Here is a 17115-nt window from a genome sequence, read left to right on the forward strand (position 1 = left end):
GAATTTTTCGACGAAGCATTTTTGCTAAAATATGACGGGTGCTCGGGACGGAAGATACAATACGGGCCGAGCAGAGGATCAGATATTCGCTTCAAACGCTCACCAGGGGGTTGCGACGCGTCGCCGTGCCGTGTTGGCGATCGGGGTATCGAAAGCGCAGGCCCCGGAAACTCTCATACCAACATTTTTGACCAAAAGCATACGTGGGTCAATGCCGAGTGCTTCATGGAACGTACCCATGGGCGTCCTTTGCGTATCCTGCTGAGCGTGATCAGGGAGAACTGATGACTGGGATTTCCGGCTGTCTCGATGGACGCAAATGACAAGCTGGTGGCGGCAGTGATCGATGCGGTAGCACGTGCGGAAGCGACATCGCAAAGACAGCAAGAGTCTCCCGAGGTATTCCATGCGTATTGTCTGGAGCTCGGCCTCGGACCGACGGACGTCGTATCCAGGGGATTGTTGGGAGGCCATGCTGCGTTCTTTACGCCTTGCGCCATTTTGTGTGCCTTGACGGAGACCGGCATAGCATAGCAGACTCGTTGCTCGAACGCAAGCGCCCAAGCCTTGTCACGCGTCTATCGATATATAGTTCCCATGTATCAAACCGAGGCCCGTTGGATCATAGGAGGCATGTGTATGGTGTAGGTACTCCCCACTGAGGCTCGATTGGTCTTTGCGAGCGAGCACAAAGCTTTCGTGCAACATCGCGGAGACCATTAGCTGAGCTCATGCACAGTTTCTCGCTTCCGCGGACGAAATGGAAAGAACTTGACGAGGGCCATGGAGACCGACGGAATACGAGTCTGCGCGTACTTCGTGAGATTCGGTAAATCTAGTCCAGATGCGAGCAACGAGACTCGTCCTCAACTGCGCAATGTCGACGAAGAGAAGGACTTTATGTAGAGCGTGGATCCCATGCTCAGGGGGGTCGTGGCTCTCGCCATGACTGTTAAGCAAGCGGAGGATGCCGAATACCTGAAAGAAAAGGTAACGAAGCTGTTTTCGTTCCCCAGGGATCGATACGGTCTTGCGTCAACCCTGACAGACACCTGGATGCATACCAATACATGAAACGACGGAATCAAGAGCAATCTCGACGTTCCGGGCATCGTATCGAGCTGAAGCAGACCCTCCGTGCGCTTCTTTCAGAGAGTACGCCATACCAAAAACGGCTCGCACGCATGTTCTTTTAGTAGAAGTACGTGAGACTCTGTTGGGGTTACTTAACGTCTTGGTTGTACGAAGGCAAGAAGTGTATATTCGCAAACTTGCTCAAAGAGCTGGAAGAGGAAATGATCGGTTCATTGCGTTATCTGTTGGTCGCCTTTGGCGCTAGAGGTGCTGTAGCGTGCACGGGTCGGGTTCCTGCTTTTATAGAGAAGGTCGTCGAACGAGTGCAGGAATCGATTCTGTGCCATTCTCGTGGATGCCTCTAGGACGATGTACGCGGATCACGAGCGGAAACTTGCGATGGAAATTGGTACAGGAGCAAGTGCGAAACAGAGACGGATGGACGAGACGGCGTGCGTGACGCTCTCCGTACGCCAGATGGCGATGCAATCCAATGGAGGCGGCTTGCTGTGACGTGACTCCACTAGCACTGACGCGCATGTGCACGCCTTGCATCGAGGCCTGACCGCAGTCATCGAATTCCCGGCAATAATTCGTGCCTCAGGAGCGTCCATCAGCTTTTTCTCTAGCAAACTTTCGAGATAATCGTTTAGCACTTCGTGCGGGCAGTGAAATGAAACATTACAGGTTTTTGATGGAAAACCAGTGACCCTGAGAGAGCGATCTGATTCTTGCCTGGAGCAAAGCACTGGTATGGTACTGGTCAGCAATCTGGCAAGGCTGGAACGCAGTATACATACACAGAGAACTGTTTTTCTGTGCAAATGTCGATCGTTAACAGTTTCCCGTTATTCAATATCACTAGGTATATTCGATAAAAAAGGGATCACCGTTCAAAAAAGCGAGGATTTCCCGCAAACATTCCTCGGCTGCAAATTGCATGGGCAGCACATGAACTGCATCCGATACATGCAGACCGGCCATCTGAGCGATGTACACGTTGTCTATGCGGGCGTATCGAAGATCGAGCGCACGCATCAACCATTTGAGCAAGTTTACCACCAGGACGCCGTGATCTCGTTCATGCAAACAAGACGGACCAGACGCACGCCGACCGGCCTCCTCCGCGATCCCCTCGTTCATGCGTCTGCACGTCGCGGCTGAGAAGATCTCATAGACTACGACCGAGCAAAACCCCGTGTCACCTGAGATCAACAGTCGCGCGTCTGGACGTCCCGGTTGATGCGACCTCACCGGGTACGATCGAAAGAGTCCAAGAGGGTGCCGCGACGTGGGTCCAGCGCGTTGAGCGCGGCCTCGTGACAAACGTCACCGGTGCCTGCGCTCCGCGGCGGCGTGAAGGATGCCTCCGATTGATGCTTGCCGCCACCAAACTCCGATGCGGTACCGTTCGGCACCTCCGATCCTACATGCTTGCCATCAGATACAATTTCGTACGTGAAGAGGGAACCCCACTCCATCCGACACGCATCGATCACCTCGCGTTGATCGCGGATGCGCACGCGACGTCCAGCGCGAGCAATGCGTGCGGCGACGGCGAGTTTCTGGCTCTCCTCGATAATCGGGACAGCGCATGGATGCTTGTAGGTGACGCCTTCAAACGTATATTCTGGAAGGTTCTTCGCTAACAACGCCTCAGCCATATAGGTAGCATGCTTTTCATTGTAGGTATCTGTTGCACGACTCATCATGGGATCAATACCAACAGAAGCAGCGTAGCCGCCAAATGCTCGATTATCGCGCGGGAAACAGGGTCCACCGAAGCCGTAGCCAGGCAGCAGGCACTTGGACCCGACACGTGAGTCCGCGCCGACGCTCGCCAAGATTGCGTATTTGTCTGCATTTGGTGTGCGATCCGCGACGTCGCCAATAAAATTCGCAAAGCTGATTTTCATGGTGATGAAACAGTTCAGAGCGAGCTTCGCAATTTCCGCGGATTCCGGTGACATCCTGTGCACGGTGATCTGGTCTGGGTTCCGCACAAAGGATCGCCAAAGACGCTCGAGCAGGTCTCCGCCATACGTACTGCTTTCACCAATGAGAACCGTATCGGGCAGCTCGAGACCTTCGATGATGTTGCCTTGTTGAATAAACTCAGGATTGTATTGTAGTTGGACGTTTTCGCAGTCCCCTAACAGTGCACGCCCAATATTTGCTATGTATCCCGGCATCACCGTGCAACATATGGTGATGATTTTATTGCGCGGCCGGCGAGTATTGATGTGCATCAAAACACGCGAGAGCTGCGTGACGTCGTAGTGCCGGTCGCCGCCGGTGCTGGGCGTCGCAACCAGTACCAACAGATGATCGCTGAACTCTATCGCTTCATCCAACTCAGTCGTGGCTCGAAAGTTTCTAGCTGCCTTTAAGTACTCCATAACTTTGGGCTCGTTCGACTTGAGCGAACGCTCGTTGAGTGCCTCCACATACTGCGGCAAGACGTCGACCCCCAAGACGTGATAGCCGGCCCGTTCCGCGACAAGTGCCAAACAAAGACCAAGACGCCCGACTCCTATTAACGAAATATTCTTCTCTCGTGTGCTCGGACCGGACATATCTGCAGCAAACGGGTGCACCGCAAAACGTGCACGTTAAAATGATTAGTAGCGATTGCGACGTACAACCGTGGCCCATACGAACTGTGAAAGCGCGCGCATCGATGCCTGCTACGCGCCGCGTTTGTTCACCGCATGGCCCTGGAGGCAAAGGTGTCATGCGGGCTGGATTGGATACCCGATGGCGAATTCGGCACCCGAACGTTCATAGGAACGATGCACTACCTCCAAAGGCAAGTCGGGGAGATGGATAATGAGACTCGCGGAATTTCCGCCATTCGTGGCGCCCTCATTAGATGCCAGACACAGTCGCACACGTTGAGGTCTCTGGATAGCCTCGACGATCCGACACGATGGAAAAAACGAGTCGCACATGGGGCGCTGGCGGCACCCTGGTGCCCTGGGCGGGAAACAGAGTGAAAGGGAGTCATGCTGGAGCGGCCCAGGTGAGAGGTATCAATGTGTCGTCCGCCATACCACGGTATTTGTCGTGATTTTGACTTATTTACGCACAAGCACGTCACCATAAATTAGAACAGGCCCACTAAACCAGGCGTGCGTGCTAACGTTTTTGTTCCTTTTGCGGGGTTATCAACAACGTGCTTTGTGGGAACGTTTTGCGACCGCTTCCTGTTCCCCCTCTCAAGGCCGGCTTTGTCTGCGGAAGCCGGTTTCTCCTTTCCCCCCAGTACCGTTGCTAGCAGTCTAATGATGTTGATTGGAGCGTTAAAGTCCCGATTTCGAGGGTTCCAGATCTTGCCTACGCGTCTGATGCACATGCGGAAGTTGCGATCTACACTTCGCTTGCCTTTTGCATCTGCTTTGAGCATGGACTCGGCGCGCACTGTGCAGCGCTGACGCTTGGCTGTGGTCCGGTGTTTTCATATATGCAATACACCATGTCCCTAGCCTCCTTCCTCAAGGGTCGCCTTGCAGCGCGTAAACCATTGCTTCATCCCTCGGTACATACCCTTGACTGGCACAGAAGGTTCGTGTGGATGCCTTGCACCGTTTCGTACCAGGCTCTGTTTCGTGTGTGATCACGCGCTTTCTCTGGGCGATATCTTCGGCGAGTACTCTGTCCGCAGCATGCGGAAGTGCATGCTGTTCCACTCGATAAAGGGCTTGAGGAAACCGATCTTGTCCATGACGAAACAAGGACCCGGAAAGAAAGTCCAGGCTCCAGAAAAAGTAGAGAAGATTCGATCCACCTTTACGCTCTTTGCTTGCAAAGCGATGACGAACTCTCCAACGGAAGCGAACGCTGCGATTACACAAGGCGGAGTCCAAGACCTTTCTGCACACAAACGGATGACACAGAAGCCACTGGAAGCATACCTGCGAGGCGCATCATGCTGCTGTCGGGTGCTGCTTTGTCGATGCCTTGAAACAGGGAACGATTTGTCTTCCAAATGGCGTTGATTGTTTGACTTGCCAAATTAAGTGTGGTTGCGGCATGGGTTTGTGAACATCTCGTCAAGAGACGACGTCAATTTTATTTGCCCCGCCAATCCAGGGGCTCGAATTGCTGCGCCCGCGAGTTACAGTGAATTACAAACATGGGTAACTTGAAGAATGCGTTATTTGAGCGCGCGAGACGCGAGGAAAGGAGTAACGCGAAGGCTTGTACGTGTGAATCGGATACTGGTATTGGTCACCGTATGAAATCTTGTTCGAGGACGTCGAAAATCGCCTCGATGCGGATGACGTACAGAATTCCATCGGGCGCGCGTCGAACGAACCGTTCCGAGCGGACGACCAAGCATCCGAACCCGACACGTGCATCCCTATGCACTCATTGCTTCAGTTGGCATGTAGAGGCTCCAAATTTATAAAAAAAAATTCCGAAAGATCGACTGCTAGGAACTGAGCGAGTAGCTGAGCGTTCCATTTGCGTCTCTCAGAAGACTGAAAGCATTGACAGCGCTCTGGATCCGTGGATAACCGTCATCGCCTGCGAGATGAAAGCAATGCATTCCTCCTTGCTGTGAGGTCGGACGCTCACAACGTCACTGGAGCGCCCCCTGAGCGGCCATGCGTGAGTTGCACGCATTTTTTCAGCTTTATTTGTGTCAGCGGAGTCGGCAGATACGCCCTCTGCAGGGACCTACACGGTTCGCCTTGTTTCCAGAGAAGAACTTTTACGATCTATACTGACTTGTAACGTTCGATAGCGCACAGAAAAGAGACTGGAATCATCGCGCAGCAGCTCCAGCGCAAACCTACGCTGTACCCGATGACGACCCAGGCAGATAGGCAAAGCACGTCACACACAAACGCAGCGGCAATCTAGAGCATGCCATCGCTGGCGCGCGTGTGGAGATTCTTCACGATCACTGACGGCGGCGGCGGCGGCGGCGGCGGCGGCGGCGCAATTCCAGCGCAGGCGCAGCTGCAGCGCACCACGTTGCGACGCTAAATCATCCGTAGGATACCCGCGCCTACGGGGACACTGGCACCTCATCGAAGCGGATTCGCTCGATAATCTTCCTCTGTATAGGAGGGAGTTCTGATACGTGCAATGAGCTCAAACTCGCTTTTGTGTGGCGGCCTAAACCGCGATGTACAGAAGAAAGCCTCAACCAGCTGTTTGGCTCGTTCGGCGTTTGTCGGATCAACCTCTTTCCGACGTACGCGTTCATCGACTATGAAAGCCCGCAAGACGCGGAGGAGGCTTTTAACCAAATAAATAGCGGTGGACCGCTTTCAAATTTAAACGGTTTACAGCTTCGTGTAGAATGGAGCAGACGCTCTCGCAAGGGATATGCCTCGACGGAGCAACGCGCTGGTGAGGCGTCATCTGGCGCTGGCGCATCGGGTGGCTGCTTCGAGTGCGGATCTATGGACCATCGCGTGCGAGACTGCCCTGTACGTCAGGAGAAAGAGCGTTTGGGTGGTGGCGGTGCAGGCCGCGGAGCCGCTCGGTACGGCTCCGAAGGCAGGCGTCCACTAGAGGGCGGGCCCGGTCGGGCCGGCAGCGGTGGCGCTCGCGTTTGCTACAACTGTGGCGGCGTTGGACATACGTCGCGTGAGTGCCCCTCTGAGAGGGGTGTTCGCGGCAACATGGGAGATCGCGGGCCTGGCAGCTCTGGCCCGCGCGGGTATCCAAGTACTGGGCGCGGCGCGGAGACGCGCTCCTGCTTCAAGTGCGGTGAGAGCGGCCACCTTGCGCGCTTTTGCCCAACAACATCTGCTGCGGGGCCCGATGGAAACGCGTATGGCAGCAGAGGACGCCGTGAGAACTCGAGGCCTGATCGTCGCGATTGGGGCTCTGGTCATTATCAAGAGCCGTACAGCCGTGACAGGGATTCTGACAGAGCGCAAAACGTGTCCGAGGGTGGCGCAGGCTTTGGAAACCGCAGAGGGCGCGAAGACGATCGTTACGACTTTGGCAATGAGCTAAATGAAGAGCAACAGACGTACGAGAATCGCAGGGAGCGACCGTTCCATTCCGAGGGCGTTGAAGAAGACGAGCACTACAGTGAGCATTCGCATGACGAAGGCTACGGAGATTACGATGACGACAACGCGGGCTCGTCTGTAGGGCAAAAACGACGTCTCGCGGGCGATGCATATGACTCGGGACACCACGACGGAGGTTCTGATGCTTCGCATGGCGATGGTAACAGTGATGATGACGGCGATGATGGTTATCAGCGAGATAGTCCAGGCAGCTCTTACGGTGCAGACGAAGACCATGACGGGCGCGCTCAAGTGAACGGCTCGTACAAGCGCTCTCGGCATGGAAACGAAGGGCGAGGCTCGGAGCGTCGTGAGGCGCCTTCTGACTATGCGCACAGCGACTGGAATTCGTTGACGCTGAAGGATCTCAAGGCAGAGGCCGAGAAACGGGGTATTGATACAACCGGAATGCGACTTAAAAAGGATTACGTAGAGGCGCTCGAAAACGCGGCAGCGTGATCGGGCTACGGAGCAGAGGCGTCTTACTTGACGAGTTCCTGCGAGAGATGGTAACCAGCTGCTGCTGCTGCTGCTGCTGCTGCTTCTGCTGCTGATGATGGTAGCATTGTCCAATACGACAGTTGATATGCTCAGAATGTATGGACCGAATGGATGAACCTTTATGATGAAGCGTTAGTGGCAAAGTTTAGAGTTTCTTTCAAGACTGCAAAGATTACTGAATGAGATTTCCGTGTTTCGCGACTTGCGTTTCAAACAATATTCCATGTTCGTTCCAGCCTTGCGGTGGTGTCAGAGGCATTCACGTGCAATATAGAGTGAAAGCGGCACATTCCAGTCGGGGCGGCGATTTACGCGGCGGAGACTGTTAGGGCTCGGTACCGCAAAGAACGACCGCTTCACTGGCCTGTACGAAGACGCGACGTCTCTTGTGTTGTTCGCGGGAGCCGGGCATCGGCCCCGCACACGAATGGCCATCTGTCCAAGAGATCCCTCGGGAACCGTAACACGAACGCGTGCGACAGCGCAGAAACCTGGACCACGCTATCGAATGCTGCGTCTTGACGAAATGATCACTCAACCGAGCACACCGATCGATCCGTGGTTCTTCGTATGCAAAACCTTTGAATACTGCTCGATTTGCAATATGCCCCGCGGAAACTGGTTGTGTTGAACGAATGATCTCAGCGATTTGGATGAGCATGCCCGCGGCCTCGGCTTCAATGGCGTGCCCGGTTCCCGATAAACTTAGCTTTACGGAATACCGTGACTGTTTCTTGGGAACTGGAAAAGATACATAGATGCACGGGGCGTTATCGTGTTGTGCTGGACGCTGACATGCATGCGAACTGGCGGTGGCATCTCGCGGGCGCAGTGGATGGGTGGACCGACGGACGTCGGCCACACGATGCGGAACCGTTCATCAGCATCGATGCATCCGACGCACGGGACCTATCAATGTGAGACGCCGTGTTTCATCCGTTTCGATTGGCGTTTCGTACGGAACAGAACTTTTACAGTTTCAGAAGTGAGAAGGCGCCGTATTCGCAGATCCGATGGACTTGACGTGCGTTGCTCCAAGGTATCGGCGCGACTGCAGCTGCGCCTATACCTCATTTTTCATGCACAACAACCGAGCAACTGCAGCTCGCACGAGCGATGGTCACGCTTTGCCCTTCGGAGGCAGTCGTCTGGAACGGCAACAGAGATTCGAGGTCTCCTGCCTTGACCATACTCTGTACTCGAACATGCCCCTGTCGATGCCGTGTTCATCATGGCCCTGGGCGATCAGTTCGCGTTCCTGCGCTCGTGTCGATCAAGTTTTGTAAAGATTTGATCACGGTATTGACGGCGACATGGCGCCACACATCGAAACCAAACACTCTGTTTACACCAGCGCAAACACCATTCCCAAGCGTGATCGGATACGAACGTTCGAGGAGCTGCGAGACGACCTCCGCCCCATGTTAAGAATCATGAGCTTCTACTTCCTGGCACCTATACAACGAAATCCTCCGGCATTGAACTCAAGAAGCGTGCTCGGGTTTCCCGCGCATTTCGCACGCACGCTTGCAATCGAGCATACGTGTCCGATGCGTGTACGCGCATGCACGCATCGACCGGCGTTGCAGCGGGCGGAACGCATTGAGCGGTGCTCTACCTGGCGTTATCCCGCTTCATCCGCAAATGACGGGGCTCGGATTCGCTTGCTCGGCATTCCAGCGGAGAGGATTCGATTTCGAACATGAATCGAGTTTCTTGGACGCCAATATGCATGCTCGCGGGACCAGGGTCGCCTGTTGACCACTCCATGCAACCATACGATGGAATGTATCGCCGCAGGACAAGCTGGAACGGCCTGCAAGCTCCGCATGCGCAACCTCGACAGCAACGGGGATCTGAACGGCACCAAGAGTTCGCTTGGATGTAGCTGAGCAGCTGTTCCATAGGCACTGAGCGTTCTGACGCGTGGTTTCACATAAAACCGGGCCTATAGGCTCGTAGAGGGATAATCAGCCACTGGTTCCATTGACGCTAGACTGGCATCGTCTCCTGCGAATCCTGCGGCACCTTGGGCGCGTCGATCTGGTCGATTCGTTCTTCATGTGCCGCAACCCGTGATATGCCAAGGTCCGCTAACTGTCTCTCGTCGACGTCGCTCGGTGCCGCGGTCATCAATTCGCTGGCGCTCGTTGTTTTCGGAAAGGCAATCACATCGCGCAAACTCTTCGCCTGAGCGCACGTCATGAGAATACATCGATCGAGTCCGAAAGCGAAGCCACCGTGCGGTGGTGCTCCGTACCGGAGCGCCTGCAACAAGAACCCAAACTTGGCCTGCTGCTCCTCATCGCTGATCGCTAACACGCTCAGAACAGCGCTTTGAATCGCCGGATCATAAATGCGGATGCTGCCTCCTCCGATTTCCGTCCCGTTGCATACCAGATCATAGGCCTCCGCTCGAAGCTTCAAAAGTTCCTGCGTCAGGGTAGCGTCTTTGGACAATGAATCGGGTTTTTCTCGTATACGTTGAACGAGCGTCAACAGCAGATCACGCTGGTCTTCCCGCGGCGAGGTGAATGGATGATGCACGCTAGTCAGTCGATTGTACTCATCGTCCCAGGCGAAGAGCGGAAAGCCGACTACCCAGCAAAATCGATAATCTGTTTCATCCACGAATCCTCTTTCCTTGGCAATTTTGACACGAAGTCGACCCAAGGAGCCGAGAACGACGGGTCGCGAGCCAGCCGCCACCAGGAGGAGACTGTCAGGGCGCGCTCCCAGCTGCTCCACAAGCTGCCCTGCAACCGTTGGCTCCAGTTTGTTGAGCGGTCCGCTGTTTATAGTAGGCCGCCCGTCCGATGATCCAATTTTGCCCCAGAGTAACCCAGATAAACCCAGTTGTTTCACAAACTGAGTATAATCGTCGATGACTTTTCTGGAGGTGTGTGGCGCGGCTCCCGGTACCACGAGAGCCCGAATGGTTTCTGCGCCTCGAAACGGCGCAACAGCGCAGAGGGCCTCAAAGAAATGCCAGTGTTGCGCTGTGTTGGATTCTCCCTGATTCGCAGACCAGATAGGCTGCAACTCGAGACCAAAACGCAAATCTGGCGCATCGGTTCCGTAACGCTCCATACAGTCATCATACGTCATCACCGGGAACCGCAAACCTTGTCGTGCAGTGTTGCGAACCAACACTTCATCGTTCTTGAGCTCCTGCTCTGATAATACATTAGAAAAAAGCGCTTCGGCAACGCGCTCAACAGTATGCATCACATCAGCTGCGCCCACAAAACTCATCTCCAAATCGACTTGCGTAAACTCCGGTTGACGATCCTGCCGCAGGTCTTCATCGCGAAAGCAGCGCGCAACTTGAAAATACCGATCCATACCACCAATCATGAGCAACTGTTTGTAAAGTTGCGGGGATTGTGGCAACGCATACCATTTTCCACGATGCACGCGGCTAGGGACGAGGTAATCTCGCGCGCCCTCTGGAGTAGCTCGCGTCAGTATCGGTGTCTCTATTTCGACGAATCCGAGGCTATCGAGAACACGCCGCACAGCCATGGTGGCCTCGTGACGGCGGATCAGAGCAGACTGCAGGGACGCTCGGCGCAAATCCAGGTACCGATATCGCAGTCGGGTTTCCTCCGAGGCACCCGTGGTCGCCAGCTGACCAGAACCCGGACGGCCCGTTGTCGTATTGCCTGTCTCGGGGCGTTCCATGTCTAAAACTAGGGGCAAAGGGTCTGCCCTGTTCAGGACTTCGATGACATGGGCTGCAATCTCGACACTGCCGGTCGGCATCGAAGCGTTGACGTTCGCGGGATCTCGAGCACGTACCGTTCCACGAACGCGTACCACAGACTCTCGTCGGATCGTTTTCACCTGAGTCCGAAGCGCTTCCGGGCTTGCAGCGTCAATCGTGACCTGGACGATGCCATGTCGGTCACGCAAAAGCAGAAAAGTGACGCCACCCCGGTCTCGTATGGTATGCGCCCAGCCGCAGACGGTGACGGTGCATCCAACGTGCTCGGAGCGGAGCGCACCGCACACATGTGTGCGGAGACTGGTTTGCGTCTCAGAAGCCGCAGAACAAGCGAGCAGTTTCACTGAGCGTGGTTGCTTTCGCTGTGGGCGACTCGCTCCGACCGGATGTGTGGCGACTTCGAAGCGCCGCGCGAGGAAACTTCGCTCACCCGAATTTCCCGTCAGAAAGTGCAACCAGCAACGCGAAAACGATAAACGCCCAAACGCCCACGGCTGATATCGAAGCGGGCAGTTTCGCACGTCTCTCGCGACTCCTGACGCACCCAGCGGTTTCGCCAAGAAAGCAAAGCCGCACGTTGTTCGGAGAAGCTTCATCTTCCAGTTCCTAGGCACACTCCTGCTACGCGCAAGCGAACAGTAAGAGAACCGACGGAAACACCCGCTGTGTACTTGAACCTGCTGCGGTGCGCGCCCAGGGGCTACGCTCGCCCGCTAGCGGAGGGCAAGCACCCGTCGCTTCTCGCACCGCGCTGTTGCGTTGTGTGCAGGGCGCCAGAGCCAGCCTCTCCTGAGCTATAACTGCCAAAAATCGTCCAGTTCTAATGTGCAGGCCGCCACACACACACACACAAATGCGTCAGCCAGCACAAAATCCTCACAAAAAGGGTCAATGAACCCAAGAGAAACACCCAATGCTGCCCGTGCTACTTGTAGTTGCGCTTCGCAGCAGCGCTAGCGACCGCGGTAGCTATGAGCACGCCTCCCCCGCCGACGGATGCGTATTTGCCGCAGCCGCAGCAGCAGCAGCAGCAGCGCAGGCGAGACTGCGCGGCTCGGGGCGATGCGCCGGCGATCGATCGTCCCTGCGAAAGCGATGCACTGTGGGTGAAAGGCCCCTCATTGCGTAGCGAGTAATCGATCTATAAATTCCTGGTTATTGTAGCTCGTGCTTCCGTCTTGTTCCACAGGTGCTTTTGGGGTTTATGGATACCCACAAGTGCAAGTTATGCTCGAGTTCAGCGAGGCTGGGGTTCATCCTGACGTTGCCCTGTTCGCAAACGTCGGCGTTCTGCATCAGTTACGTCACGAGCGTGGACGAGCACAGACCACCGGGGCTCCTGACGCGCCTTGCCGGCACTCGGCGGCGCCTACGTGCAGGGACACTGCGAGCTGAGGGTGGCTCAGAAGACTCGAGAACAGCAGAGGAGTCGAACTCAAAGGTCGATGGCTCTAGTCACAGCTCGGGCAGTGTGCACGGGTACGGGGAGCCGGTGCCGTCGATACCGACCCGGCCGTTTGACGCCTCAGTAGTGCATCCGTCCTGGTATATAAACATGCGGCCCGACAATCCTTGCGTGGTTTGTTTAGGAGAAGGCTACATACGTTGCATGCATTGCTACGGGGCAGGGTACGTGGTCGTGGGGCCCGAGCCCGAAGATTTTCCCGAACGAGACCGTGAAGTCTGCACTGTTTGTTACGGAGAAGGCCGGCATCAATGTCGCCGGTGTGAAGGCACGGGCAAGCGTCCCATGTGGATCATCGACCCGGCAACTCGAGAGCGACGTTCGATATCGCTGGAGCGGGACCTGCCTTGGAAAAAAGCGCTGATGGATCTCGCAGAAACAGAGTTGCGACGACAGGAATCGGAAAAGTCGAAAGATGCATAGTGTGAGCAGGGAGTATCGTGCGCTTTTATGGACTCAGGGGTGTTTGATTTTGTTCGAGAAGCAGGACCCGACTCTTGTGCTTCGTGGCAAGGGCTCTTGGCCGGCCGCGACCCTCTACAGAGCCAAAGCGTTGTGCACGAACGGCTTCATCCAGAACAAAGCTGGTGACCACGACACCGTGAATGTTCGCTTCGCCTCGGAAATTCCTGCAAGAATTTCTGCGAGAGCACACGGATTGTGCGTTCGTCTACGTTGGTCGTGCCCGATACTGGAGACTCGAATCGCAGCCGCGCACGCCTTTATCGTATGCGATTGCGAGACGCGGATCGCTCATCAGGGAAAAGCGCTCGCGACGCATCCCGCGAGTCGACCTGGAGCACGCTTTGTCAAAAATCCCCCATGTTCACGAACCACGAAACACAACTAGGCATGCGCGGCGAGATCTGGTGTTCGCAGAGCGCGGTGGCCTGGTTTCTAGTCACCAGAGTTTACCGGCTTTTTCAAATCGAACTGAATCGAAAGCATTGTGTTGGGAACTAGAGGTCTAGGTGGTGCTGGTGATTTCACTGGCGGTGCGATGGTGCGCAAGTACGATGTTTCCGAGACCGCGTCGGGGCGATCCCGTCGCGGTGCGCTAGCACTGCCACGTGATGACGCGGCATGAATGCTGCTGTTCACACGAATTGGGAATGATCCCTAACTACCCTACACCGTTCGTACACAGCATTCAACGAATCATAAATTTGTTGCTTTTCAAAATCCGAACATAACTGTTGTGCGTTTAAAAACACGTGATCTCTGCACGGACCAGAGTTCGCATAAGCGCAACGGGCATGATTGCGTGATGAGAGGTCATGCGGCATGCGTTCGCGGCACAGCGACATGCGAGGTGCCTATGAAGTACCGCGCAGCGTATCTTGTTCTGTCTGTAACCAATACATGGGAATCGTGACGTGAGATGCAACGCAAACTCGTGCGCGTCAAAAGTATCGTTCTTTCATTGGGCGTGACGAAGTGAGCGGCAGTTATTTCATAAACAGCATATGCATGACAGTGGAGCGCAAAAATATCCGCGAACATGTAAGGTACTTATTTACCCGCGCACAGACGCCTCCCAGCCTCTTTTGACAGGCCAATTGCTGTCGTTTCAGCTCCTTTTTGTACAATTTGAGTCTGAGAAGCTGGTCGAAAAGGCTGGACCGCATCAGATCCGCGAGTCTCGGCATCAGCATCGCACATCGTCTGATATCGATGGCGGCGTTCAAGTCTCGGTTCAGAGACTCCATGATTTTATTGACGCTGGTTGAACTCACCAATGCAATGATTGCTGCGGCCTGTGCACTTTGCGAGACTGCAGTCACGTTATCGGCTCGTCGGGCAGATTCCTTTCCCAGACGATAGCCACTGTTCGATTGCATCCTCTTCGTCACTCGCGATTTATCGCTGGATGGTCGGCGACGAGAGAATTTTTTGTCGAAATCCGAGATACCGGGCCTCCAGGACCCTCAACTTCGATGCCCATAGGCGTCCACTGGATTTTTTATTTCTTCAAAATGAACGCATTTGTTGATTCCCTCAGGTGCGGAGCTTCGCGGAGCAAGAAGGACCCTCTGAAGAGAGATGCAATGTGCCCTGGTCTGTCAAAGAGTGCTCAAAGCTTCAGCGATTCGCTCAGTTGAACGATCAGTATGTTTTACGATAGAAAACACTCTTTCGATACGGTTGAATCACGGTGGGCATGTAGGAATGAAAAGCAGCTCTATCCCTAGAGAATGAGCAAACGCACGAGCGCAATCGGACTGGTCGAGTGCCACATAGTCCAGTTGAAGGATGTCTCCAGATTTCACGTGAAAAGTTCTCAATGATTCGTCAAAGTGGTTTGTGCTGCTGTACGAGCGCTCTCTACGAGCGAAACTGAGTCCGTTACTTGAATCCAGTGCAGCTCGAACAGAGGACGATGTCGTCGTCCTTTTCGAGTTCGCTCATACACACAACGGGCGCCCAGCTCCGCGAGTGCCCATATGCGCTCCGACCGTTTCATCCGGAGCATGTATCATCGAGTAGGACGAATGCGCTGTCGTCCTGCAAGAAGGATGTGCACTTCAGTGCGAAATCGACAGTGTGTTGTTCAGTGCGGGATTTTCTCTGTTAGAAGCGTGCTTTTTGTTTGTTCCTCCGTTTCTCTTCATTAACGGTCGTATCAACGGTACGCAATCTTCAGATCCTGTCGCATATTTGGTAATATTTTGTAGACAAGGCGTGGAGTGGAATGGATTGACAAGAAGAAAAATTTTTCGGCTGCGTCGAGTACATTCGGATTTGGTTGCGCGGCGTTCACGATTCGGCGTACGAGAAGCGTAAATCACTTGCCAGCTGACCGTCGCATATCCGTTTTGGACAAGTAAGACGATTTCCGCAAGGCAGCTGTGGTATCATAAAGTTTTTCTGTGACCTTTATCGAAGCTCTCGTCTACGTTGGGTTTGTTGAACGCCTGCTAGAGAAACGAAGGAAAATCGAGAATGGCTCGGTGATACATGTAGTCCAGAAATCACTTTTCTGTGTATTACTGCCCAGCATTGGCCATGCGTTGCCAAGGCGCTCCGTCGAAATCCTTTCGTATCAGCATGGAATTGAACGGGTTTACCTGGCGAACCCGGGCGAATACTCTAAAATGATGGTGACTTCCCAGAGTCACGAACGACAGTCCTCACGCGCCTTTTCTACGATTGCTTCCTGTTCCTCTCGCTTATTTACCGCTTGAAATACACCAGAATCTCTTTCCCCTCAGGTCCCGTGGTCAGCGGTAGAAGGATCTTGATAAGAGTATAAAAGTCCCGATTTCGCAGTTTCCGGCCTTTGACGACGCATGTCGTGCACTGGCAGAAGTCGCGGTCTAAGCCTCGCTCCAATTTCAATTTCTTTCCGGACAGCATTGGCGAGCCCTTCACAGCGATGGCACCTGAATCTAGTCAGGTATTCTCGTGTGCCGACCATGCATCTTCCGTCTGGCGCCGCCCTGAGACAAGTGAACGCTTGCTTCATCGCACCGTTCATGCGGTTTCGGGGTAAAGGGGGTTCCCCTCGATGCCGTATTCTCCGTGTCCGCTTCCGTTGCCAAACTCTACAACGAGGGTCTTGGTCCGGTTGATCGCTTCGGCGAGTAGCCTGTCCGCAGCACACACAAGCGCACGGCGTTCAATTTGATGGGGAATATGTGGAATTCGATAATTTTTCACGATGAAACATGTACCGGAAGGAGTGCCCAGGCTGGAGATCAAGTCGAGAGATTCGGATCCGTCGACGCTGCTTCCGTGCTAGACTGTTACGCATTCTCGATGGGAACCAGTAGCCGAGGTGGCTCAAGTCCGACTCCAAGACCGTTTTTTATGGATGCAGAAGAGACTGGAGTTTTTGGGAGCAGAACCCGGAAGACGTATCTTGCTGGTGTCGAATTCTGTTTCTTTGGCGCCCACAAAAATAAAAGGATCTGCGTTTCAAACGGGATCGATTATTTTGCGTGAGCTGTTCAGTGCAGTTTCGGCATGAGCTTCTAAACAATTCGTCGAAAGATAACGTCGTGTGGTTTGTCTCGCCAATGCACCTGCGCGAATAGCGGTGCCTACGAGTTGCTTTGGAGCAGAAAGATCGAAAAATCGTCGAATGCGTTTTTCGAGCATGCTGTGCCTGAGGCATCGAGAAAATTGCAGGCGCATACCTATGCATTGGATTCTGAAATCTGTTATTTTAAGAACCATTGTTCGATGGCGTCGTTAGTCAACTTGCTTCCGATGACCTATCGCTTTCCAGCTTCAACGAGAGGAACGAACCACTCCGAAGTGGCCACCCAGACTCCCGTGACCAGCTATGAATACGTAAGCCCTTATTG

General features: G+C 54.3%; 4 protein-coding genes across 4 annotated transcripts; 2 read left to right on the forward strand and 2 right to left on the reverse strand.

The window, feature by feature from the left end:
- Window positions 1–2324: 2324 nt before the first annotated feature.
- On the reverse strand, window positions 2325–3650 carry CYME_CMK085C (hypothetical protein, conserved; the record flags this gene model as incomplete). Its single annotated transcript, XM_005536454.1, has 1 exon — window positions 2325–3650. The coding sequence occupies one exon, from the start codon at window positions 3648–3650 to the stop codon at window positions 2325–2327; it is 1326 nt and encodes a 441-aa protein (XP_005536511.1).
- A 2841-nt stretch (window positions 3651–6491) lies between these two features.
- On the forward strand, window positions 6492–7571 carry CYME_CMK086C (hypothetical protein, conserved; the record flags this gene model as incomplete). The annotated part of the gene is made up of 1 exon (XM_005536455.1): window positions 6492–7571. The coding sequence occupies one exon, from the start codon at window positions 6492–6494 to the stop codon at window positions 7569–7571; it is 1080 nt and encodes a 359-aa protein (XP_005536512.1).
- A 2034-nt stretch (window positions 7572–9605) lies between these two features.
- CYME_CMK087C (aspartate--tRNA ligase, mitochondrial and chloroplast?) lies at window positions 9606–11936 on the reverse strand (the record flags this gene model as incomplete). The annotated part of the gene is made up of 1 exon (XM_005536456.1): window positions 9606–11936. The coding sequence occupies one exon, from the start codon at window positions 11934–11936 to the stop codon at window positions 9606–9608; it is 2331 nt and encodes a 776-aa protein (XP_005536513.1).
- Window positions 11937–12544: 608 nt separating this feature from the next.
- On the forward strand, window positions 12545–13228 carry CYME_CMK088C (hypothetical protein, conserved; the record flags this gene model as incomplete). The annotated part of the gene is made up of 1 exon (XM_005536457.1): window positions 12545–13228. One exon carries the CDS (start codon window positions 12545–12547, stop codon window positions 13226–13228), a length of 684 nt encoding a protein of 227 aa, XP_005536514.1.
- Between the last annotated feature and the right edge of the window lie 3887 nt (window positions 13229–17115).

Source organism: Cyanidioschyzon merolae, chromosome 11, assembly GCF_000091205.1.
Source record: "Cyanidioschyzon merolae strain 10D DNA, chromosome 11, complete genome".
Lineage (NCBI taxonomy): Eukaryota > Rhodophyta > Bangiophyceae > Cyanidiales > Cyanidiaceae > Cyanidioschyzon > Cyanidioschyzon merolae.